Source organism: Bactrocera dorsalis, chromosome 2 (genome assembly GCF_023373825.1).
Source record: "Bactrocera dorsalis isolate Fly_Bdor chromosome 2, ASM2337382v1, whole genome shotgun sequence".
NCBI lineage: Eukaryota > Metazoa > Arthropoda > Insecta > Diptera > Tephritidae > Bactrocera > Bactrocera dorsalis.
The window spans coordinates 83,599,506-83,625,130 of record NC_064304.1 but is presented as its reverse complement, the minus strand read 5'-3'; the positions used below and the strand labels follow the sequence as shown (position 1 = coordinate 83,625,130).

General features: G+C 39.0%; 4 protein-coding genes across 4 annotated transcripts in view; 2 read left to right on the top strand and 2 right to left on the bottom strand.

The window, feature by feature from the left end:
- LOC105228558 (chromatin-remodeling ATPase INO80) overlaps window positions 1-25,625 on the top strand; it is a 77,874-nt gene that overhangs the window by 2,774 nt on the left and 49,475 nt on the right. The window contains exons 5-10 of the mRNA XM_011208434.4: window positions 11-1,049; window positions 1,112-1,312; window positions 1,552-1,729; window positions 1,792-2,168; window positions 2,229-2,490; window positions 2,553-2,720. Of these exons, the coding sequence (XP_011206736.2) occupies window positions 11-1,049; window positions 1,112-1,312; window positions 1,552-1,729; window positions 1,792-2,168; window positions 2,229-2,490; window positions 2,553-2,720 (2,225 nt within the window). The remainder of the gene's footprint in view (window positions 1-10; window positions 1,050-1,111; window positions 1,313-1,551; window positions 1,730-1,791; window positions 2,169-2,228; window positions 2,491-2,552; window positions 2,721-25,625) is intronic.
- Window positions 4,936-6,617, top strand: LOC105228556 (uncharacterized). The gene has a single exon (XM_011208433.4). It carries the CDS (start codon window positions 5,140-5,142, stop codon window positions 6,028-6,030), a length of 891 nt encoding a protein of 296 aa, XP_011206735.2. The 5' UTR covers window positions 4,936-5,139; the 3' UTR covers window positions 6,031-6,617.
- LOC109579707 (putative serine protease K12H4.7) lies at window positions 8,525-11,913 on the bottom strand. The gene is made up of 6 exons (XM_049447475.1): window positions 11,621-11,913; window positions 11,363-11,544; window positions 11,057-11,292; window positions 10,755-10,986; window positions 10,509-10,672; window positions 8,525-9,066 (listed from the first exon to the last, which is right to left on the bottom strand). The coding sequence occupies exons 1-6, from the start codon at window positions 11,891-11,893 to the stop codon at window positions 8,663-8,665; spliced, it is 1,491 nt and encodes a 496-aa protein (XP_049303432.1). The 5' UTR covers window positions 11,894-11,913; the 3' UTR covers window positions 8,525-8,662.
- On the bottom strand, window positions 15,648-18,068 carry LOC105228555 (putative serine protease K12H4.7). The gene is made up of 7 exons (XM_011208432.4): window positions 17,789-18,068; window positions 17,540-17,721; window positions 17,197-17,432; window positions 16,567-16,798; window positions 16,316-16,482; window positions 15,964-16,254; window positions 15,648-15,893 (listed from the first exon to the last, which is right to left on the bottom strand). The coding sequence occupies exons 1-7, from the start codon at window positions 18,011-18,013 to the stop codon at window positions 15,760-15,762; spliced, it is 1,467 nt and encodes a 488-aa protein (XP_011206734.2). The 5' UTR covers window positions 18,014-18,068; the 3' UTR covers window positions 15,648-15,759.

The window sequence follows — 25,625 nt, the reverse complement described above, 5'->3', positions numbered from 1 at the left end:
ACAATTGCAGGTGTAACCTGGCTCGCTAATCTCTATGACCAGGGCATCAGCGGCATACTCGCCGACGAAATGGGTCTCGGCAAAACTGTGCAGTCCATTGCATTTCTCTGCCATGTGGCCGAGCGGTATGGTGTCTGGGGTCCATTTCTAATCATCTCGCCGGCGTCGACGCTGCACAACTGGCAGCAGGAGATGCAGCGTTTCGTGCCCGACTTCAATGTCGTGCCTTATTGGGGTTCGCCGAATGAGCGCAAAATTCTGCGTCAATTTTGGGAGCAAAAGGATCTGCACACTCGTGATGCCAGCTTTCATGTGGTCATCACATCGTATCAACTGATCGTATCCGACTACAAATACTTCAACCGCATCAAGTGGCAATACATGGTGTTGGACGAGGCACAGGCCATAAAGAGCGCCTCCTCGATGCGCTGGAAGCTGCTGCTCGGCTTCAATTGCCGCAATCGGCTACTGCTCAGCGGTACGCCCATACAAAACAGCATGGCTGAGCTGTGGGCGCTCTTGCATTTCATTATGCCCACACTCTTCGACTCGCACGATGAGTTTAACGAATGGTTCTCGAAGGATATTGAATCGCATGCGGAAAATAAGACTGGCATCGATGAAAAGCAAATATCGCGCCTGCATATGATACTCAAACCATTCATGTTGCGACGCATAAAAAAGGATGTGGAGAATGAACTTTCCGATAAGATTGAGATTATGGTCTACTGCCCGCTGACCATACGCCAGAAACTGCTCTACATGGCGTTAAAGAAGAAAATACGCATCGAGGATTTGTTGCATTTCACTGGAGGTGGCGCGGGTAGCGCCGGTGATGGTCATCATTTCGATAAGAATTTCACATCGAATCTCATGAACTTGGTCATGCAGTTCCGTAAGGTATGCAACCATCCCGAGCTCTTCGAGCGACGCGACGCAAAAAGTCCCTTTGCAATGCGCTGTGAGGAGTATGTGCTACCGCGTTTGGTCTACTCCGAATGCTTGCTGCAACGCGCCTTGCCCAGCAAGCGGCATTTGCTGTACAATAGGTACCCATATAACTTATTTTTCTAGACCCCTTTTTTTTAACTATCTTTTTTTTGCGTGCCAGTTACTCCATCTTCAAGGCAGCCTACGTGCATCGAACGCTCTTTAGTGAACCGTTTACCGGAAAGACCAAAAAGACGAGTGAGCACTATGCGCGCTATGTGGACTTGAACGCCAGCGACAGTTGCTGTTTCGGTTTCGCGCGTTTGTGCGATCTGTCGCCGCGAGATTTGGAGGATGTTACCATCAACGGACTGATTGCCTAGTGAGTGCACTGCTTTTGCCTTAACTCTTATTAATTCACTGCAATTTCATTAATTCACCATACTTTTATGAATTCACCATACCTTTATTAATTCACCATACTTTTGTTAATTCACCACACCTTTATGAATTCACCATACTTTTACTAATTCACCATACCTTTATTAATTCACCATGCTTTTATTAATTCATCATACTTTTATTAATTCACCATACTTTTGTTTATTCGCCACATTTCAGCATACTTCACTTTCGCCGCCGATTGCTCCAATATGCTTTGCTCGCTTACCGCCGTCAATGGTGGCCACATTATAAGTCCACACGCTTTCAGCTCTTGGAACCGACGCTGGAGCAACCGCTTCAGCCTAGTTTTATGCTGCAACAAAGTGTTTTGCGTAATTTCCTCTTTACTGGTGTGGTGAGTATATACAAATTCATATTTCGATAGTCAATAAGTAACTCAACTCTGAAACCCAATAGACGAGCCGTGAGAGCACCATTTACGCTTTCGGTGGTTACAAAACGGTGAATATACAGGAAACGATCGAACATCGAGTTATACGCAGCAAACGCATTGGTGATCCAACGCAAAAAATGATGCACATGCGTTTCAGTGAAGATCTGGACATAAAAACCGAATATGATTTAGAGAGCAGCGTAGACGCCAGCAGCACGCCAGCCAAGTCACATAAGTCCACATCGAAGCACAAAGACGATGCCAGTAACAACGCCAAGTTGCTGCCCGAATTTCCGCACGTGCCACGCACGCCCACCGTGTACCAGTGCGAGGCGCTCGAAATGCCGCGCTTTCTCTACGGACTCAGTCAACGCGTGCAGGCTGTCAAGCGAAACTTATAGTAAATATCTTGATATGTCTTATTTACTAAAGTAATAATCATCTTCTAAAATTGTTACAGTTGTGAGAGCCGGGACGCTGCTTGGGCTCAAATACGCCACCTGCAGTGTGAGAACGCCGTTGGTTTGCAGTTGGTTAACACTGCGCTGGAACTGTGTCGTCCGCGCTATGGCTGGTCGTCGATTGTTGTGCCGGATAAGCAAACGCTGGTGTCCGATGCCGGCAAACTGGCGGTGCTGGATAGCTTGCTGACGCGCCTCAAAGCGCAGGGTCACCGTGTGCTTATCTACTCACAAATGACGAAAATGATTGATTTGTTGGAGGTGGGTAGTGCCATAATTACCGCCAAGGGTTGTGTCATTCAAAGCATTTTATGTTCTTTTAGGAGTACATGTGGCATCGCAAACATCGCTACATGCGCTTGGATGGTTCGAGCAAGATTTCAGCGCGTCGTGATATGGTGGCCGATTTCCAGACGAGGGAGGATATTTTTGTTTTTCTGCTATCCACACGCGCTGGCGGTTTAGGTATTAATTTAACGGCTGCGGATACGGTGAGTGCTGTTTTATTATTATTTATTGTATATTGTTTTGGTTATGTGGACTTAGTAAATTACCTTATTTCCTTGTGTCCATATAAATTACATATGTATGTTCATTTGGTGTCTCGTAAATATTTTTGAGACCTAGGTATTAGCCTTTAAATGAGCAATATTCTTTCTAACCTTAATACTATTAGTATTAGTCTTCATCCATTTTATCTTTTATCTCACTTACCGAGGTTTTATATGTGTTATTGTTATATATTCCGATATTGTACCGTTATTTTGCACAGTAATTCGGGCTAAATTTTATGAAGATATCTTGTTAAATTTAAAATTTGTCCAAACAAGAATCAATATGGGGTTCGGTTTTTTGGAGAGAAAAGGATGTGTGTGTAATTTCAGATCGAAATTGCCTCCAAATTGAAGTTCTAGTTCGCATCCGTCTGTCCGTATGGATGGCTAATTCGACTTGCAAATATTATGACTGACACTTGTCGATGAGGAGTCCGCTTTGCTCCATAACTAAAAGCTTGAATATCTCATTATACAGATTTATTGAGGAGACAGTAAGATGTATTCCATAGTTATGGTGAATACGTTATTTTGCCAGGTAAGAGCTTTATCAAGTCTGTTCTACTAGCCCCATGACCACCATATTGGAACCGATAAATTTAGAACCATTACATTCGATTGCATGTAACCAAATCTGCTCTTTGTCTTTTTTCAAGTGCTGCCGAAAAGCGATTTGAAGGACTTTTTGGTGGTCTGTTCTTCGGTTGTTGTTGTACCTAGTACCCGCTTGGGTGGAAATTTTAAGTTTTCTTCGAAGTTATCTAACCGCAAGCCTAGGAAACGTTCTGTTTCAAAACATCGGAACATAAGGAGGGGAATGTTAGACGAGTAACGTTCGCTGGACAAGCAGAGAGCTGGTTAGAGTCATGCGGGGACTAATTATACGCTGCACATGTATTTGGTATCTCGTGGTCGATTCTGATTAGGTAGGAGTTTATTCTGGGCTACTATCCAAAACCATATTTTTCTAGGTTCGCTCCGTTTTCTCGCGGCTACTCGAACCTTTCTGAATGCTATAGATGGCGGTTTCATTCTAAGTACGCTATTCACTGGGAGAGTCGGTGAAGGTGTTGATGACTCCACTGTGAATGTCGGTCAGTGCGTGTCCAAAGTTTGTTGCCTCCGTAGTCTGTTCGAGGTCCTCGACGTAATCAGGGAAATACCTCTTGATGCATGGCGGTTCAACTTTAAGCAGACGACTGCATGGTTTCTGCGAATTTTAACGACATTCAATTGCGATGTTAAAATCATGTCTGCTTTCCTTCGTCCAGTTAGTGAATATTGTGGCTGAGAATTTAGTGGGGCGAATGTTACCATCGATTCCACTGCCTGACGACAAAACCGTACAATTATCTGCATATGAGGTAATGGAAATCCCTCTGATGTTGCTGGAGTTTAAAAATATAGAAGTTAAACAGTAAGAAATAGACACCATACTGCGGAACCCCTTATTTAATTCTCCTTAACTTAGAATTTCGATGCTCGCCGACCGCACAAATAGTTCATGGTCCACCTTTTAAGCCCAGGAGGGAGTGTAGACTGGTCGATGCCTTCTAGGAGCGTTGTGTGATTGGCTGTGTCAAAAGATTTTGTCAAGACCAACGCTACTTAGATCCTCCTCCCACACGGTAGTGTTTGATTTAGACCATGGACGGACGTTTAAGGACCCAAGTTAGGTAACTTACTCCCGTCGGGCCTAGATGCTTTAACAACAACAAGTTTATTCTATCTGGGCCATTGGATTTCCTGCTGATGGCACTCTGAAACTCCTCATCTATGAAAGTAAGTGGCGCGCAGTATTTTAGTACTTTGCGATGTGTTATCCATCTTTTGTCCTTATCGGCTAAAGAATGCATAGTGTCTGCTCGTGCACTTCCTCGGATTGGCCGAATCTCCAAATTGACACCCCTTATGCGGAGACCAGCTTTGCGTAACACCTTACGTCTCGTACTATTTGCTAAAACTGCTGCTTCGGCTAGGAAATTGTCCGCGATTTCACGTATGAACTTCTTCGGGTCCGATAAGGTATAACCCTCGAATTGAAATTCAACAAGGTCGTTGGGGGTCACTGATGGTTTATTTTATAAATATGTGCAAACGTAGACTTCAGAGGTCTAGAAGGCTGTTTTGAATGGCAATATCTTTGTAAAAGAAACCAAAATTTTAGACTAATAGGACAACCCAACAAAAACGATTTCGAAAATTATTTGCTCCGTAAGTGTTCAATCTGTGTGGAAAAAGAAATACATACACACCAAAACAAGTGAAATTTGTTATTGTCAAAATGTGTTTATTCTTGCCTTGAACTTAATTTATTTACATGAAATAAACCGTATTAGTCAAAATTTCCTTTAAAATGCGTTCCATTCGAACGGCAAGTAAAGAGGCTGATCGGCGTAAAGACCAACCGACCACCAGTCGTCGCTTTTCGCCCGAATGCCCTGTTGAAGTGCAAAAGAACGTTAAGAAACAACCGAAATTTCTACCCATGGGGAAGGGCGTGCCGTTAGCACCGCTACATTGCCGCTTGGCACACAAATTGCGACTCGCCATCTACGAGGGTGACTCGGCAAATCCGCGACAAAATCGATTTTTGAAGGCAGCAGTTCGCCGAGTGACCGAACAGGGCCTCTCCATGCATGAAGCGGAGCAAATCATCAATACTTACGCCGATACGCGCACCACATTACACCGCCAGCTGCTGCAAATAAGCTGCAACCGTAGGATATTTCTCATCTGCACATTACGCTCGGTGCTTACAGCCGAACTGAAGTCACGTCTATTGCCGTTGATGCGGAGTTATAATGCGAGCTTCGTGCATGTCATGCACAACTTTTTCAGCAGCGCCACCATCGAGGCGATCATCTCGCTGCAGACCTCTTTGGATTTCAGCGATCTCGAGGGTTCGATAACGCGTGACGCGATCGCTTGCAAAGCGCAAGGCATCGAAATGGTTGACTACGAGACGGGCGCTGTCAACTTTAAGTGCGACCCGAGCGAATTGGAAACTGTGCTGAAGGCAGTCACTGCCAAGGGCTATACGGTGCTGCACACCGAATACACTTTCAAGGCGAAGAGGTGCATAAAACTTGACGAACGCGAACGTGAGGAGTTCAAAAGGTTTCGCACAAAGCTTTCCAAGGCGCACGATTTCGATAAGTTCTTCGATAATGTAGCGCCGCAGGATATCGTGGTTGAGAATGGGCCGGATGTCATAAGCGCTGACGCGATAGTTAAGGCGTTGTAGTGTGGATTTTTTGGGAACAAGCCACGTTTTACTTGCTGTTCTGTTGACTAAATTTTCGCGAGTATGTAGACTTTCTCAGTTTCTCTTTCTCTCCAAATTATGGCGTTAGAAAAATGTTGACAATTTTTTTTATCATAAACACGTTACAAATTTTATGTGTGCAAAAATCTAAGAAAATTTTGAGTTTCCACTAAAAATACATCGAAAAATATTATTAAATTTAATCAAAATAATAAATGTTTAAAAGCTATTGCACAACCGTTTTTTTCATAAATGAGGTTTCATTTTATAACCTCCAATTAACTCGTTATTTAAGTTCTTGCTCTGTCGCAAGATCCTTTTGGCCCGAGGTCGATGGCAAGAGATTTAGTGAGGCCATTGTCCTCCCTAGTTGTCGGGTTTTAAGAGGTCATTGTTCAATCGGTGTCTAAGTTGATCCGAGTTATCAAACCTAATTTCATTTAACCCCTCATTATGAATATTAGATGAACCATGATAATTAAAAATGAGATTTTGTATTATCTAATCTTCAATTCAGTATCTACAGACTCATTATCTTATAAATACAATGTTGACAGTGAAAACCGATTTTTCAAAAGCGAGATATTGTATTATACTGTCCGATAAATAACCGACCTAACCATGATGCAAAAGATTTATGGTCGGCTGCGCGTTGGACACGACGAATATCAGTTTCGATGGAGCTATGAGCTGTACGAGATATACGACGACATTGACATAGTTCAGCGAATTAAAAGACAGCGGCTACGCTGGCTAGGTCATGTTGTCCGGATGGACGAAAACACTCCAGCTCTGAAAGTATTCGACGCAGTACCCGCCGCGGGAAGCAGAGGAAGAGGAAGACCTCCACTCCGTTGGAAGGACCAAGTGGAGAAGGACCTGGCCTCGCTGGGAATATCCAATTGGCGCCACATTGCGAAAAGAAGAAACTACTGGCGCTGTTGTTAACTCGGCTATAATCGCGTAAGCGGTGTCTACGCCAAATAAGAAGAACCATGATGCATGCGACTTTTTCAAATTTTTTTTTTTTTTTTTCTACTTAGTCTCCTTGTAACTCCACACACTTCTCCCAGCGATGCTCCCATCTCTGCAACCCTTCCAAATAGTACTTGGCGTCTTTGTCTGCTAAATACGAGTTCACGAAAGAGATTGCCTCCTCATTTGACGAAAATCTCTGGCCGCCGAGCGCAGTTTTAAGTTGAGGAAATAAAAAAAAGGCGCTTGGTGCTAGATCCGGTGAATAAGGTGGATGGTCAAGCAGTTCGAACCGCAATTCGTGGATTTTCGCCATGGCGACTGTTGAGGTGTGAGATGGTGCGTTGTCTTGGTGGAACAAGACTTTCTTTTTTTGCAAATGTGGCCGATTTTTCGAAATTTCTTCCTTTAGCTTGTCCAATAATGATGCGTAGTATGCTCCTGTTATAGTTTTTCCTTTTTCAAGATAGTCGATACTGTCCCAAAAAACACTCGCCATCACTTTCCCAGCCGAATACACAGATTTAGATTTTTGGGGCTGGTTCCCCCTTTTCAATCCACTGTTTAGATTGGATTTTTGTTTCGGGCGTATAATGATGAATCCAAGTTTCGTCTACAGTTATCAATCGGCGCCAAAACTCGGTCTTATTGCCTCTAAACTGAGCCAACAGAGCGCTGGAAATGTTCATGCGCGCACGTTTGTGGTCTAGCGTAAGCAAACGCGGCACCCAACGCGCGGACAGCTTTCTCATGCCCAAATCTTGGTTTAATATGTGACAAACAGTTTCTTTTGACATCTTCATAATCTCAGCTATTTCCCTAACTTTAATCCGGCGGTCGTCTAGTACCAATTGATGAACTTTAGCGATGTTATCGTTAGTGGTTACAGTTTTTGGACGTCCAGGACGTTCATCATCTTCCAAGCTCCTGCGAGCGCGTTTAAATTCAGCTGCCCAAAATTTTACGGTGGTAAACGATGGTGCAGAGTCACCGTACACAGAGTCCAACTCATCTAGTTGTCGGGTTTTAAGAGGTCATTGCTCAATCGGTGTCTAAGTTGATCCGAGTGATCAAACTTAATCTCATTTAACCCCTCATTATGAATAATAGATGAACCATGAAAATTAAAAATGAGATTTTGTATTATCTAATCTTCAATTCAGTATCTACAGACTCATTATCTTATAAATACAATGTTGACAGTGAAAACCGATTTTTCAAAAGCGAGATATTGTATTATACTTCTGAAATGAAGTCATAAAAGACACCTAATTTTGTGGAGCGCATACTCCATATTATTGTAAGGCAGATAGTCAAGATCAACAAGATCGTATGGCTGTAATATTTAACTCTTATGCAACTGATTTTTCAAGAATGACATTCCGAGTTATAGCTATTATTTCTTCAGGAATTCATAAACTTTTTTGAGTAATTAATGAGTATTAAAAATTTGCCTAAACAGATTATAAAAATACGAAATCATGATAACAATAATCCATTCTTCAATGCGATAACAAGAATATATATTTCATTCAATCAAGCGATCAATCAGAAAGTCAAAATATTGTCACAACAATGTTTCAGAATTAAATATGTGTTATTGCTATGCATTGCCGGTTGGCATTCGTGGCCATTTCTACGCTTCGGCCAACCACTGACCCACCAACTCAGCCAACTTCTCCTTTGATGCACGCATCGCTGCTGTATCGTCGCTGCTAATCGAACTGAAATCGGTGCAATGCGATGCTTGTGGTAAGATGGTGGCGCCATACTCGGCTGTATGGCCTACGGCACTCCATGGGTCGAGTTCACCGTGTGTCTGATAAATATTTGTCACTTCCGGTGCATAGCCGCCGAAATCCACATTGGTTTGCGCAACTTTGGCGTTGATATTTTCGTTGGTGTATTCATCGCCGAAAACGTCTTTGCACAGTGTGGTGGAGAGTAGTGGGGGGAATTTGGTGCCGAAGGGTTGCTCAAGTGAAGTGGACGATTGATACCAACCGTATTCGTTGCAGGTCTGATAGTACCAGGGGCGGCCTAGGGGGGCAAATAGTAGAAGTGTTATATTTTTCTAATAATTTTTTTAATAAATATAAATAATTTTTATTTTGTCAGCAAATTTAGTTATTTTGTTTATACTACTATACTATAATACTAAATTACATATTATACAATTTTTTTTAATCTGAAATTATTATTTAAATAATTGCTCTCAGTTATAATTGAATTCAAGCTGTTTAATTTAGTCTTTTTTTATTATTTTTATTTTACTATATCTATTTTTTTAATTTATTTTGTTATATTTATTTTTTTAATACATTTTTTTTTATTTATTAAATTTTTTTTTATTATATTTAAGGTTTTTTTTAATTTTTTTATTTTATTTTGTTTCGACTTAAAAATATTTATTTTAATTTATTATTTTTATTTTATTTCTTTTTTTGTTTTTAAATTGATTGTTCTTTGATTTTAGTTTTTTTAAACTTTTTAAAATATATTTTGTTTTTTATTTTATTTATTATTTCTTTTAATTTCATAATTATTGTTCGTGCATACATATATCAAATTTATTATTTTTATTTTACATTTTTTAATGTTGTTGTTTTTTTTTTAATTTTATTATTTTTTTATTTCAAAAAATTATATTTTAATTCATTCTTTTGTAATTTAGTTTTTTTATTTAAAAAAAATTATTTTATAATTTAATTTTTTTCTTTGAATATACTATTTTTTAATTTACCTTTCTGTTATTTTATTTTATTTTTTAACATATGGCAATAGAAATTATAATTTTGGAACAAAATTAATTAAAATAAAATTAATTAAATTATTAAAATAAAAAAATATTTATTAACTAATTAATAAAATTAAAAAAAAAAATATTAAAAGGTAAATTCGAATAAATTGAAAATTAAATCTGATATAAAAAATTTCATTAGTTTTTAAATATTTTTTTATTTTCATTAATTTTTGAGTAATTTTCTGATTTTTATATATATATATTTTTAATTTTGTTAATTAATCATTTATTTTCCTTATTATTTTTTTCATTAATTATTTTTTGTTAACATTTCTTTTTTCGTTTTCGTTTATAAATTGCAAATAAAGTCAATTGAAGAGGATATCAAATAATTAAAACTTAATTATTTTTTTTTATATTTTCACTTCCATTTTAACTAATTCAAATGAATTTAATTAACGCTCATATTAAATAATTACATTTAGTTTCATTTAAAACTCTTTTTTTTAATATTCTTTGTATATTTTTACTTTTTGATTTTCGATATTTTTTATGAACTTTTCATTATGTGTAAATTAGTAATTTTGTTTGTTTAGTTTGAAGTAATTTATATTACGCTGCATATTTTTTTATAATATACAAATTTTACTTTCAACTATGAGATTACCTCTTTATCAACCAATTTGTTTTCCAAATATCACTTCATATTTAATATGAACAATTATTCATGTGTACTCACTTGCTCCTTGTGCATAAGTGGAGTCCATGTAATAGGTCAGCGTGTCCTTGTAGCTGAGGTCAGCACAGCCTGAGCCGACATATAACAAGAGAAATTTCGCTATGGCTACGACATCATTCTCCTGAGCAAGTAAATAGTTACAGAGAACCGGCACATCGTCGTCGCTAGAAACAATGATTATGTTCTTAAACGCAATAATAATTTTTATAACGCCCCTCCCCCATATAAGTGACCCACTCAACCTACATCTGGTATTGTACAATTCCGGAGAAGAGATTCGAAATGCTTGAAAATAGCGTCCACACATCCAAATCGTTATGTTCGTCGAAATTGTTGCAAATCTTCATCATGGCCTTTACCTCGGCAGCGCGACCATCCTGTAACATGGTCTCCAAAGTTTTTGTGCCATTTTGCACACGATTATAGCACTGCTCGCTACCCAATTCGCGTAGTGCCCGGCCGACGACCTCTTTGTACTCTATACGGTTAGGCAAATATTTTTCTTTTATAACAAAATTCATTGCTTGGCAATTTGTTGCATTGAATACCTTTAAAGTCTACCTGAGCCAAAAGTGGCGCGCTCGAGGCCCAGCCACCGGTTAAAAGCTCTGGATACAGGCGCTTGAACCACACAACCATGGTCGCTGCATATGAGCCGCCAGCCATTATGACCTTTGAATTCGCCAAACCCGGATAGTTCTCACGTTGGTATGTAATGAAGTGTGCCAAATCGGCGAGTGCCTGCTTGACGTGCAAATACTTCAAGTTATCGACCGTGATGTCACTAAAGAGATGACCAAAGTTCGATATTTTTGTTTTTGCATAAAAGTGATATATAGAGCGCTGTCACTCACCTTGTTGGACGACTTGCGCCGTAGTAACGGTGTTCAGTATAGAAAAGTATGCCGTTATGCTCCTTTGCCATGTCGACAAAGTGACCACGTGTTATGGAGCCCGATGATATAGTCCATTCACCGCCGACGTAAATGAATATCGGTCCGCCCTCCGTAAAGTATTCATCGTTCTCCATATAACGCTACACAAAGGGAGAGAAGAAATCCTCAAAATTAAATATTCTCCACTAACACGTTTTCATTTCTTCAATGATTTACCATTTGCCATGTCTTTTCGTTGGTCTCATCGAAATGATCCAATTTCTGTTCGATCGTGTTGGTGCTCAAGGCTCTAGGGCTAGCTTCGCGGTTGAGCGCCTTACCCACGGGCGGCTCACGTTGCAAATATTTCAAACTTTGCACATAAAGACTGCCCTTGGAACCGGTAGCATTGAAGAAGTCCGCTCGCAGTTTCTCCAAATTAAATTTGGCCGTGGCCGTGGACGCGCACAGCGCGAAAACCAACACCAAAACTACTTGTAGCGACCTCATTTTGTCAAATGACGCCCCTGACTATTAATCCAGCTATAAATACCTTCGGTTGTCGATGTGTCCACCATTACGGTTATACTTTGCATTTCCTCGTAAGCATTTCGGTAACTTTATTGCCCCCCAGTCTGATAAGAGGGGGCTGATTATTCTTGTGCTTAATCAGTTTTTATGACTAGCAGTTATCGTTTTCAGGTAACATTGTTGTTCCCCGCGGTAATACCAGAATTGATATATAATTGAACTACGATTTGTGGATTATGTAAAAGAAAAAATTATGTGTGTTTAACAGTACTAATGGTTTATACTGTGTCTAATACATACCGGCATCAGCTGAGAAGTAAAACTTCGGGTTATTGTACGTTGAAATTCAAGGCCGGTTTGTCGTCGGTCCGAATTCCGATTTCAATGACTGACTGACTAAATTGTATGCAACTCGAAACTTATTGCTTGCTTGTATTGTGAAAGAATATTCGCCATAAGGAAGGCTTCATAGAAAAACGAGTATGTATTATAGAATTTGTGTGATGGCCTTTTTGTGTGTATGGTATAAGGTCAACCGGAAGTTTGAAAATTGTACATTAGGTATATGAAGTCTAAGGGATGTATTGACCAATTTTAGCTATTTTTGGCACAACCACGTACTATTTTGGCCGATATATGCGGTATAAAGTAAATTAGAAGTTCAAAAATCTTTGTATTAGGTATTTGACAGCGAAGAGACGCCTTCATCCGATTCAACTCATCTTTGGAATACAGGCATACTGTGCACCGAATTTCAATAACATGCCTCACAGGCCGATAATATGTTCGCTGTAGGAACTCGGGTCCACAAGTAGTCCGATTGTGACGATTCTTAGTCATAAGGTGGCCTACTTCAAACGTGGTTGTAGTTTTCGCCCATTTTCGCACTAAAATATAAGAATCCAAGATAACATTAGTTGAGTAGGTTCTGAGATATGTGTTTCCCTAAATGTGGGCGGTGCCAAATCGGCGTCGTCTTATCATCTCGTGTGTAAAATTTAATGTCTCTGGCGTATTTTTTGCCGATTTATTGCGCATGTAGTAGTTTTTAAGAGAATCGTTATACATATATGGAGTGAGCAAGTTTATCATTCGATTTCATCCATTTTCACAATGCTGGCATTTGGTCTAAATGCCTTTATTATAACTTTAATGGTTTGGGAGATTTTAGAAGGCGGCGCCAAACCCTGTTTCCTGTATAGTTCGGTCAAAGTATATTGTTCTATATCCTAATTTAGTGCTTAGTAACGGCACTTTATAAGTTTTCAGTTAATGGCATTTTGTGGGCATGGCTGTGGTCAGATAACGCCCATCTACGCTCTCGTCCTCCTTTTTTTTTTGCCAAAGAACGCTTGTACCAAATTTCATTACGATATCTCAATTTTTGCTCAAGTTACAGCTTGCACGTAGAGAAGGACGGCACATCCACAGTTACATCTTGTCTCATCATCTTGATCATCTGCATATATAAAGGGTGATCCATTTCAAGGTTCCCTACTACCAAAATACAGAAAATTCAAATTTAATTGGCAATGTTTATTATACAAGCTGCGTTCCAAAGTAAACAAAACCCCTTGGTGGCGCCACCTATATGCCGACTGGTGCGTTAGAATCTGCTATCTTTATCGATTGTCCACTGAGAATTTCATGACATTTCATTGATTGAAAGTGAAGTTATTGCGTTTTAAGTGTCAGTGTGTTTGTGTTATCGGTGCGAAAATAAGCTTCGAACAAAGAGCCACCATACAATTTTGTTTTAAAATTGGTAAAACTTTTGCCGAAACGTTTCAGTTGAAGAAACAAGTTATGGCGATGATTGCATATTCCGTAGCAGAGTGCTAGAGTGGTTTCAACGTTTTCAAAGTGGTCGAGAGGACATAAATGACTATCAACATGTGGGCCAGTCAAAATCCGTGATCACCGGAAATTTCATCGAAATTTTGCGTGAATTCATCAAAAATCAGATTTTGGCTGATCATTGAAATTCATGGAAATGGAATTAAACATCTCCAAAACATCGATTTTTCGCATTTTGACCGAACATTTGGGCTAACAAAAGGTGTGTACACGGTTTGTTCCGCACAAATTGGCATACGACCAAAAATTGCTCAGAATCCAACACTCGAAGAAAGATTATTTGACCAAAAACCACATTTTAACCATTAACCATTCCCCGTATTCACCTGATATGGCACCGTGCGACTTCTTCCTTTTCGGAAAAATGCATTTGCCCATGAAAAGAAAACGTTATGCAGACGTAGAGGCCATTCACAAGGCTTGCACCGGCGTACTGGCGGCCTTACCGGCGAACGAGCTAAAACACTCGTTCGACATGCTTTTGGACCGTGCAAAAAGCTGTATTGAAGCAGAAGGAGACTATTTTGAATAAAATAATTTGATTTTGCCGAAAAACAATCTGTTCGGTTTTTTTTAAAGTCCTCTTTACTTTGCTTGTAGTTCGAAAGAACATTTTTTAGTATTTATTTTTTTTTGAAGATTATCTCTTTAAAATGTTCAATTTTCGATAACTCGTTTGAGCATTTCGACTGGTAACTGGCGAATGACACGCCTGATGTTTTGCTCCAAGGCCTGAATCGAAGCAGGATTGTCCGCATAAACTTTAGACTTCAGATATCCTCACAGGAAAAAATCTAACGGTTTGTTATTACATGAACTTGGTGGCCATTCGGCCGGCCCAAACGTGAAATTATCTGCTCACGGAGGAGTTCTCTCAATAAATCCAATGATTGATGCGATACGTGGGCAGTGGTGCAGTCTTGTTGAAATCAAATATCGCCGAGGTCACGAGCTTTCATTTCATTTATGAATAAATCTAACCCGATGATTCCACCGGCTCACATAAAAATGTTTTTTTTTTCTGGGTGAAATGGCAGCTTTTGATTCCAGAAATGTGCTGAACAAAATTTGGCTCGAGAACGTCGGATCTTCTGGAACTTTTCAAGAGCCAATAGAAGCGATGTCGCTTGAGGAGACCGAGCGGCTTCAGTTCTTGTACAAACTGTATTCTGTACGCTTTCAATTTAAGATCTCGACTTCAAATGCGCCAAGTCGTTCCATACGGCGTCGAATCGACTCTCCACGGTCTTCATGTACTCTCTTAGCTACGGCTGCCATATTTTCTTCACTAGTGGTCTATTCGATCGAATATTAACCAATAATGAATGCTGGGTCTCAAAATGGACGATGGTGTTACTATTCGCAGTATGCCGATTATGTTGAGCGAAACATGCGGAACACATGCTTTGTAGAACGTGAATTTTCGTAATACAGTTGAACGTTTTGTAAACGTCTTTCAGGCGTAAGTCTTTCCATGATGAAATGCCAAACAATACTATACAAAAAAAACTGAAAAAGTACCTGTACTAGGATCACCCTTTAGGTTTAAAAAAGATCTCTATCAGAGTTATTGTTGGCAAGGGTTGCCACCTGCTATAGTCATGAAGTAAATGAGATAACACACACACTACAGATGGAAGAAGTCTAAGGAAACTGGCAGTTTCTGGGAAGACTTATGAAATTCAATATATTTCTTAGATTTTAGTGCATAAATTAATTTTTCCGTGCGAAGCGAAAATTTTTATTAAAATACAATTAAAATATTACTCCTGCAGAAGTTGAACCAGTGGCTTTGTACTTATCGTAAAAGTAGTGCCAGTATATTCGAATACATCTATAGTATTATCATAGTCATAAATTAAAAAAGAAATCTGAATTTCGCTGTATTAAATTTTATTGACACACGTCGCCTTTGTATTACGACAATCAATCCATTAACTAACAATGTCTTCAAAATATCGCAATTAATTGCGTAATTTGCTTAGAATTTACTTCGCTTCGTTAGCCACGCTATCGCTGCCGATCCATTCGCGCACCAACTGGGCGAATTTTTCCTTTGACGCACGCATTTCGGCGCTGTCATTGCCGCTGATCGCGCCAAAGTCTTTGCAGTGCGCATAGACTGGAAGGAAAAAATAAAAATATGTATTATTATTCGAAAATAAAAAAAGTTAATAAATAATTTTACTTACGCGGCACAATCGTCGCCTCGGTCGCATTCTGTATGCCCATTGCGCGCCACGGATCCAGTTGGCCGTGTGTGAAGTAAACATTCTCGACATTAGGTTCCAATCCACCAAAGAGTTCATTGGTGGCCGCCACCTGATTGACTATGTATTCGATGGAGAAGCGTTCGCCATAGATATCCTCGCACATTTGCAAGTAGAGATACACAGGGAATTTGGTGCCGAAAGGTTGTTGGCTAGAGGTGGACGTCTGATACCAACCGAACTCATTGCAAGTCTGATAAATCCACTGACGCACTGAAAGCAAACGCATTGCCATTAAAATTAAGTTGGAAAAAAGTTAACTTGTGCCATTTACTTATGTTATTATCGAAGGTGGAGTCCATCATGCTGGCTATAATGGCTTTATAGGTTAGTTGATTGCAAGTAGCGCTACCGAATTGTGTTAGTAAGTAGCCAGCAACGCCGCTGATGTCAGTTTCGCCTTCCATGATTTTACTGCAGACACGTTCGATTTGACCAGTGCTAGGTGGGGTTGGAAGAGAGCAAAAATTTGTAATATAATTTTATTTTGTTTTTAGCTATTCCTCTTGTCATTTCGGCACTCACTTGTGTGTCTGCACAACACCTGCAAATATGTCGGAAATCTCGCTGAACAAGGTCCACAAATCCAAATCGTTGTACTCATCGAAAGCATCGCAAAGTTTCAGTATTGCTTTCACTTCGGCACCGCGCTTGTTAGCGAATAGGCTCTCCATTTCGGCAATACCATTTTCAATTCGGTTATAGCACGCTTCGCCGCCGACTAAGCGTATGGACTGGCCGGTAACCTCCTTATATTCTATGACAAAAAAAGGAATTGAAAGACTGTTAGATTGAACCTTAAAAAGTCAACGGTGTTTAAGAGAATTTAACGGCGTGCCCACGAAACGAGAGCTTTTAAAACAGATTGCTCTGATAGAATAGTTACAGGGAGTGCAAAATCTAGTCGGCTAAAGCATCTGCTCCAAACTAATCGGGACTTGTTCTCTGCCGTTTAAGATTTTACTCTCTGGGTATCAAAAGGTGGTAGGTCCAAAGGGAGTTCGTTTACTTGAAAACACTTTCATAAAGTTTTGTGATTAATAAAGCATGTGATTATTAGTAAATGCGGAGAAAATCCACCCAGCCCACACAGGCTTTTCTGACTTATATCGCCGACCGATTTTTGAATGGTATTCTTAGATGCAGTCCACTTACCATAAAAATTGACCTTAGCAAAGAGCGGTGCACTCGAAGCCCAAGCACCTGTCGCCAAGTTAGGATATAACTTCTTGAACCATGTCACCATTGTAGCTGAATAGGAGCCACCGGCGAGTATAACCTTCGCATTGCTGGCGCCAGGTATGGTAGCACGCATATGCTCAATGAAATGCGCCAAATCTGCCAAAGCTTGGCGTACGTCCAGGTATCTGATGTTCTCATTGTCCATATTGCTGAAAAGAGTAAACCGAAATTTCGGTAAATACACGTCTTCCATTCCTTATCAAAACATGGATTTCATATCCATATGGTGCTTCATCCACAGCTAACTGCCACCCACCTTGTCGGCCAGCTTTTGCCATAGTAACGGTGCTCGGTGTAGAAAAGATAACCGTTATGCTCCTTGGCTACGTTGTAGAAATGTCCGCCGGTGACATAACCAGTAGAGATTTCCCATTCGCCGCCGACGAATATGAAGAAGGGACTGCCCTCTTGGTAGAATTCATCATTCGATATGTAGCGCTGTAGAATGACAAAAAGAATATGCATAAGAATTTCAACCCATACATCACTAACTGTGCTCCCACACCATTTGCCATGTGCGCGTTTCGCTTTCATTGAAATTATCCAACTTTTGTTCGATCTCCAAGTACTCTATATTGGCGCGACTCTGCGACTCCGGCTCAGGTGGTGGCGGTTCCTGATGCAGCTGTCTAAAGGTACGCTCGAAAATTGTTGCGTCCTTAGTGGCAGTGACGGCGCTGACTAAGGCGAACGCCGCAACCAAGAGTGTAAGTCCTCGCGTCCAACTCATTGCTTCTTTTCTTGTCTACCCTACGCCGTTGTCGCGATATGACTACTAAAGTTTTAGTTTTATTTCTTCGAGCATGTACTTAGATTAGTACAGGTAATGGTATATTATTTATGGCCTACATTACATCTTATCACCATATTGTGCCGATTTTGTTTTACGTATTTCCCATGCTGAAGTGTATTGATAATGGCTTTCATGTTGCGTTTTGGCCCACTATTTCAGCTGGAAGCAATGTCTAGCGTATTTAAAGTCTCACTTGCCTAGTATGTTTGCATTTAGTGTGGCCTTTATTCGTAATTTATTTCTCATTAATTAATCTAGCCACTTCAGTCATATCATATTAGACTTAACTTAGAGGGTGAGTCATATGACTGTGTCTTTTTCTAATGTATACCATTTTCCTCGAATATATTGGGATGTTTCATATTATTTACAAATCCAAACTATTTTTGAAGTTTTTTGGATGAATCTAACGGATAACTCCCTTGCTATTCTTCAAAAGTTAGCGGAATCAATCAAATCTTGATTTCAAACTGACAGAACTTGACGTAAAAAAGATCTTATGTAGTGTGTTATTCTGCAGTATTCGAATCTCGTCCTGTCTCTACAGATTAATTGTGATCAAGTTTCCAATCTTAACTTCATGTTTGACTTTCGTACAGTTAGGCCGCATAAGATAAGTCAGAAAACTTATTGATTTATAGCTTTGTATTGCTGAGTCGATTGAGGCTAGTTACAGGGTGTTTCTTGAAAAATTCGATGTTTCTGGGCTTCATTATGGTTATTGTAACGGCAGAAAAGATTTCCCAAATAATTTGCAGCCACGTTGTATGCTAGTTTGTGTTAACCATGGAATGACGAGAACCCGTTATGCTGTCCCTAAAACACCAATCTTTGTGGAAACTCACTTATCTTCCACACTTATTCCTCGATCTGCATACTTCTTCATTTAAAGCGATTTTATCACAAAGTTATGCTATATTCGGATTTTGAACAATTTAACACTTCATAAGTTCAAGTTCAGTCCTTATCTCATGGTTATTAATTACACGCACCAAACTGTTAGAGCCTATTCTACATCATATCATTTGTAATCTATTGCTATTTGTTATCACTTTTGTATAAGATATACCGCTTAATAACGGGTAGCACTAACAGTACTCGCTACGTGATTATAATTGAATTGTTGGAAATTAGAATAAAGTAATCATGTTCTGTTTATATCAATTAGGTTATCTGAACAGTTATATATTGTGCTATTAGCTCCGATACTAGCAATTGTGAGTCTTTGCGTATAGTAGCCGATTTCTAGCACACAATATTTACCTATGTACAGGGTAGGCCATTTAAAGTTGACCCATTTGTTTCTAAAAAAAAGAACAAAAGAAAACAATGTTTTTTGTTCATTTCAAAAATAATTTATTTTGGTCCAAGGGGATTTGTTTCAGCTAATATTTAAAAATTAGATCGCGTAAATGGGCACCTTTAGCTTTGACAGCTAAATGCACTCTTTTTTCGACATTTTCCATGACTTTGGCCAATGTTTCGGATGATATGGCGGCTGTTTCACGTCGAATGTTGGCTTTCAGTTGAGCTAAGGTCTTTGGCTTATTAGCGTATACCTTGGATTTCAAATAACCCCACAAATAAAAGTCTGGTGGCGTCAAATCTGGTGATCTCGGTGGCCAGTCAACATCACCATTTTTCGATATCAATCGCCCGGGGAAAAATGGTCGCAATAAATTGATTGTTGGTCGAGCTGTATGGCATGTAGCCATGTCATTTTCGCGAATAATGGGTATCACAAAATCCGTTATCATGGCTCGATAACGTTCGATGATCATATTCGCGCAAACACCGCACCAAACTGTTACTTTTTGGTCGTAAAGAGGCTGTTCTTCAATTAATTGAGGATTTTCGGTGGCATAAAATCGGCAATTTTGCTTGTTTACGCCTCCATTCAACGAGAAATGTGCCTCGTCTGACATGAAAAGTTATTTTGAATATAAAGCTGAACAATTTCAGCGCGTTCTTTTGGAGTGTACTGTTCCATGGTATAAATTGTCTTCGAATGACGCTTCTAACGCGGTAAGACATTAGCCGATTTGTCAGCGCTGTTAAAAGTTACAGCGTTGCCAGATGGGTCAACTTTAAATGGCCTACCCTGTATATTAAGTGAAGTTGAGTATCCTCAAAGAAATTTGTCAACAACTCTCGGTGTTTACATTTATACAAGAGTTTCATAATCTTTTCGCAATAGCCTCTCCCTGCTTCTTTTATTATTTGAAATGAGAAAAGAAAGACTTAACCTATTGTAAGGTTAGCATGCTAATCTACCTTACTAATAATATCCACAAAAGTGTGAATGAGCAACATTTGGAGCATTTTAAAAAGGATAAAGTGGATTTTGTATGTCGATTCATCACTACGGATGAGACTTGGTTCTATCGCCATGATCCTGAATCAACGAAAGATGCTAAAGAGTGGTGTGAACCTGGTTGTGCTGCTTCGAAACGAGTTCGTGTCCGGAAACCGGCCAAGAAGAATATGAATTCAGTTTTTTGTGATGCGAGAGGAATCTTGTTTGTGGATTAATTGAAAACCGGCCAAACAATTAATTCTGAATATTATTGCAACCTTTTGGGCCAGTTCAAGGAAAAAATTCGTGAAAAATACGCGGTTTGCAGAAAAAAAATCATTTTTCATCAGGACAATGCACCGTGTCACAAGAGCATTTTGACAATGGCTAGAATCCATGAATTAAAGTTTGGATTGTTGGAGCATCCACCGTATTCACCAGATTTGACCCCCAGCGACTTCTATTTGTTTCTAGAACTCAAAAAATGTATGCGTGGCAAGCGTTTTTCATCAAATGAGTCATAACGGCTGTTGAAGCGCATTTTGCAGACCTTCCGGATTTTGACTTCAGGGATGGGATCCACAGATTGGAGGATCGTTGGAGAAAGTGTATTAATGTTCAGAGAGATTTAACTGAATAATAAAGTGTATTTTGAATCATAAAATTGTGTTTCTCTTATCAAACAACAAAACATAATGAAGAACCTGGTATAGTGTGATTTTCTAACGGTACTTCAACTAGAAAATAGTGTTTCTTCTTCCTCGATTCTTGACACCAAATGTGATTTTCCAAGGGTTAAAAGATTAAACCTTAGATATGAGCTTGAGAACTATACATCTATATACTATACATATGTATGTATATGATTCCAAAAAAGAAATATTTTTCGATATTCTCAAATTTCTTCTGAGAGAAAAGAGTTAAAGGATTAAGATATTAACTTATCTTTATATAGGACTGAAATATTTTAAATGAACGTTATGGGAAAAATGAGCAAATCTTCTCTTGCACAGCTTTATTTCATAAATTTGCATTTTTGTGAACAGAATTGATTAGGATACCATTCCGAAAGGAAGTCTGAGTAATGGGCTGAATAATAATATAGTTTCTAATTCACTCTTCAGTACTTCAAATGCGTCCGCTTTATCTGAATCCAAAGCAAACGAAGAACACGTGTTTGGGCATGCAAAACACGGCTTGCAATGCGAATGAAAATCAAAACTGCCGAATTGGGGTGTCTTCAAATTAATTATTTGTGTAACAGACAATAAAGGAAAATTATAATTTCTGAGGAAATGCAGCCAGATATAAAGAGCAACAGGAAGCGCAGTGAATGAACGAAAGAAGGAAATTCCTCCAAGATCACTTTGAACGTTTATTGAATATTAAAATATTATTGAATCATTACAACCCTTTACAGATTTCACTCACACCCATCAGATGCACACACACATACACATGTGCTTACGCCGTTTGCCAGCCACTTGGCTGCCATGGAGCGGAAGTAATGCTACTACAAAGTGCCAGAGTACTTACAACTCGCATTAAGTGAGGGATTAAGCGTATTTTCAAAAGGACTGCTGCAAGGAAGTAGATGCACATGCATAACTACTTATAATATATTTAAGTACATACCCGCTGAGTATCGGTATGCAAAACAAGCATTTCGGCAATGTTGTAACAATATTGTGGAATTGTTAGTTATGCTGTACTTACTCAATTTTTGCTTCCATTTTCTCTCTTATATCGCATTCATGATTTTTCAGTCTTGAAATATGTGTCTTCAAAGTGGCTTAAATATTTTTTTATTTAAAACTTGCAGTTCCTATATAATTCTGATGTTTTGAGAAGTTTGAATTTTCAACTCAAAATTGTATATTGATAGATGCATTTAAAAAAGTCTTATGCCAGTTGGATAGAGGCACCTTCGCTATAAAGTTTTGGGACATTCTAGCTGCATTTTCTTAACGTTAGTCATTTTTCATATAGCGATTGTCGTCAACGTATAGTTCCATTTCCGTGGCAATTTTTTAGACTTTGTTTGCGCGCTCTCCGGGCCAAGCCAGCTTAAACCGCTTCCTGACGAACTTGCCTATACTTATGTTTCGGAACTACATTAGTTGAATAAAGTTAAGCTGTTTTGTCTCCTCAGTTTGAGTTATTTGTGGGCATGTTGTGTTTTGATGCTAGCAACCTAGTAAACCAAGGACATTGTTATATATGGTACTATACCCTCTTGGTACACTTTGCAGGGAAGTATGCGATCTTTTATCTGAGTAAACATAGCCAAAATATATTTAAAGTTATTTTGATTTATTTCGAAAAGATCAGGATGATGAAGCGAGCACTAACTTAAGATTAACTTCCAGTTTGAAATGATCAAAATCGATCAAAAAATAATTCCATCAGATTCTTTAAAATCGCCATTTATAAAAGATTATCGGGATAAAATTTGCGGAAATAACGCCCCCAAGTTATGGAACCTAAAAATGGTCGAAATTGCACTTAAATCACAGTTATTTTATTTTTAAAGAATCCACATAATGAATATGAGGCTCAACTGCATTTTGTTGATAGACATACAGGAAATATAGATCAATATCTAAGATGTTTTTATGAAATGAAGAGTATGTATATCTTTTCCTCATAATAATAAAGAAATCGGGTCAGTAGTTTAAAGGTTGGCTAATCATTTTAATGTCAAAAATGGCAAACGTTTACATAAATTACCAAGTCCCGGACATTGTAAATAATAAGCAAAATGTGTAATTATTCATCAATATTTTTTTGTCGCCTTCAAAGTAATCGTCATCAGCCAACGATTTTTTCAGTTTTATCTCTTGGGTCGACTGATAAATACGGTGGTTGTTTGATGGTATTCATTGTGTTTTTGGCTTTAAATTAGGTCACAATCGTGGCTCGGTGCGATGGTGCATTATCATCGTGTTAAATGCATGAATTATTCTCCCACAATTCCGGCTGTTTTCGACCGATGTTCTCATACAAATGCCTCAATACGGCCACATAGAACTCCTTATTGACCGTCTGTCCCTCTGGAACATATTCATGATGCAACAAACCAGAAATATGGAAAAGACATCACATTGATTTTTGAGCGGCTTTGGCGTGATTTGTTTGGTTTCGGCTCGTTTTTTCTCTTCATTCGGTTGATTGTTGCTATCTCATCGCCAATTATACAGTAATGCTCTCCATGAAAGTGAGATCGGAATTCGCACGATCAAGCATGTGCAAAGACACTTGTTTATTATTTATGTACAATTTCCCATAAATAGCTTTGAATCTTGCGCTGGAGGAGCATTCTACCTAGAAAAAGGTTCAAAAAGTTAAACCTTGTATGTACTATAAAAGGTTTAAACTTACTAAAGTAAATATAAGCTATTTTAACAAAATTCCACAATACTCGTAAAACCACTTAATCGCTCGTTTCGCATTGTAATTAGTAATTATATCCTTAGTGCCTTAGTTTTTCCAAAAACAATTTTATCATCTAAATCTCTCATTAATATGCTGGCAACGTTTCGGAATATTGAGTTCCCTTTTCTATTTGTTTCTTTTTTACATTTTTTTTTTTGAGTAATAAAAATCGCTGCCCGTCAGAGCTGCCTGAAAAGTGCATACAGTTTAATTTGTGTGTGTGTTTATCGTCATTTGCTATTACTTCCTGATTCGTTTGAAGTGACCGCTCTTAAACTTCTTAAAATAAATATGATTCACTTCCTTCCTGCCTCCCCCGGCATTTCTCTCATTCGATTTCCTAACAATCTCAACGTACATTCCAGCACACTTTGTCACATAAATTCAATTTGTATGTATGTATGCCTGTGGAAACACATGTTTATCCCCACAATCAACTAATATTTACTTCACGCTTTGTCTCGCCGGCTAGCCGCCCCCTAACGCAGGCTCACAGGCTCCTTGCGCCTCGCCGCCTGCATCCGAGCATTTCGGCTGCAAAGATTGCACTCTGCCTGGGCTGGCAGTGGTTTTGCCATTGACATTGATAAATTATTCCGCAAGTGTTCATGCATAAATCACACACATTACCAACAGCAGGGGCCAGTGCCAGCTGGAGCCGAATCCACTGGCAGCTCATCCAGCCATCGAGTAAACTCTCTGGCGTTAGAAGTGCCAATTGTGGCGTCTACGGAGCTCACATTACATGCATACATATGTATATGTATGTACTGTTCTTGGAATAATTTCACATTTCTTTGCCATTTCCACATATTTAATTAGTGTCTTTTTTTTTATTTTTCTTTCCAACTGTCTGCATTTGTAAGTGGTGGCATTTGTTGGCATTAGTTGCTGCTAATTGACAATGGATTTAGCGGAAATTCGCTTTTATTTACTCGCGCGTACTTTTTATTGTCTCTGAGTTATTCGAAAGGACATCAATCCCGTTGCTTTTGTTGTAACTCCTTCGTAGTTAACTTTGGAAGGCGGCTCGTTGTCTCCAATAAAGACAGAAGAGAGTGTGAGCGCAAATGCCGCTATTAATTACTGTAATTTTCATGATATTGTGACTCAATGTTTTGTATTTATTGTCAGCTTATAATTTCTTTCTTGCGCGAACAAAACCCAGCACTTATTTTGGAATCTTCTTTTTCATGAAGAGCTGATAACTATTCCATACACTCGAGACCTTAATTAGGTATAAATTATTAACAAAACCTTCTACATGGATGTAAACATATCTTAATTCCAGTTAGTTACTTTGAATTCCTTCTAATGAACTCAGTTAATATGGTCTAGGATTTTTCGTTTCCAATCCGAGCTTTTCTGGTTTCATAATCATAAGTTAGTTTAGATAATAGGCTTATTTTTCGTGTGAATAATCCCACTTGGACAGTTAGAGACGCCTGGCCGTTATGCAGCACAGAATCCTGGGTAGGTCAGCCATAAATTTATTGAACCGGTTAACATCTAACCTAGCTAATTCGGAGGTTTGTAAAAAGTATGACAACCGGCATGCTTCAACCTTAGTCTGACGAAAGCTGCATAATGGAGTAGAAAGTCTCTAGATGTTTCCAACCCGCCTTCCTGACTGCAGCTTTGACGAGTTGTGATGTCCAAAATCTTTATCCTTACCGTGTGAGTGTCAATGAGACAGCCGCCATTTCGAATGCACATGTGAACATAGCTAAGATAAACGAGTAAGGAACTTTTATGTTCCACTCTTGCCAGCGTTTGAGTACACGAATACGAAGGCCTACTTGCTCGTTCCCATCCTGA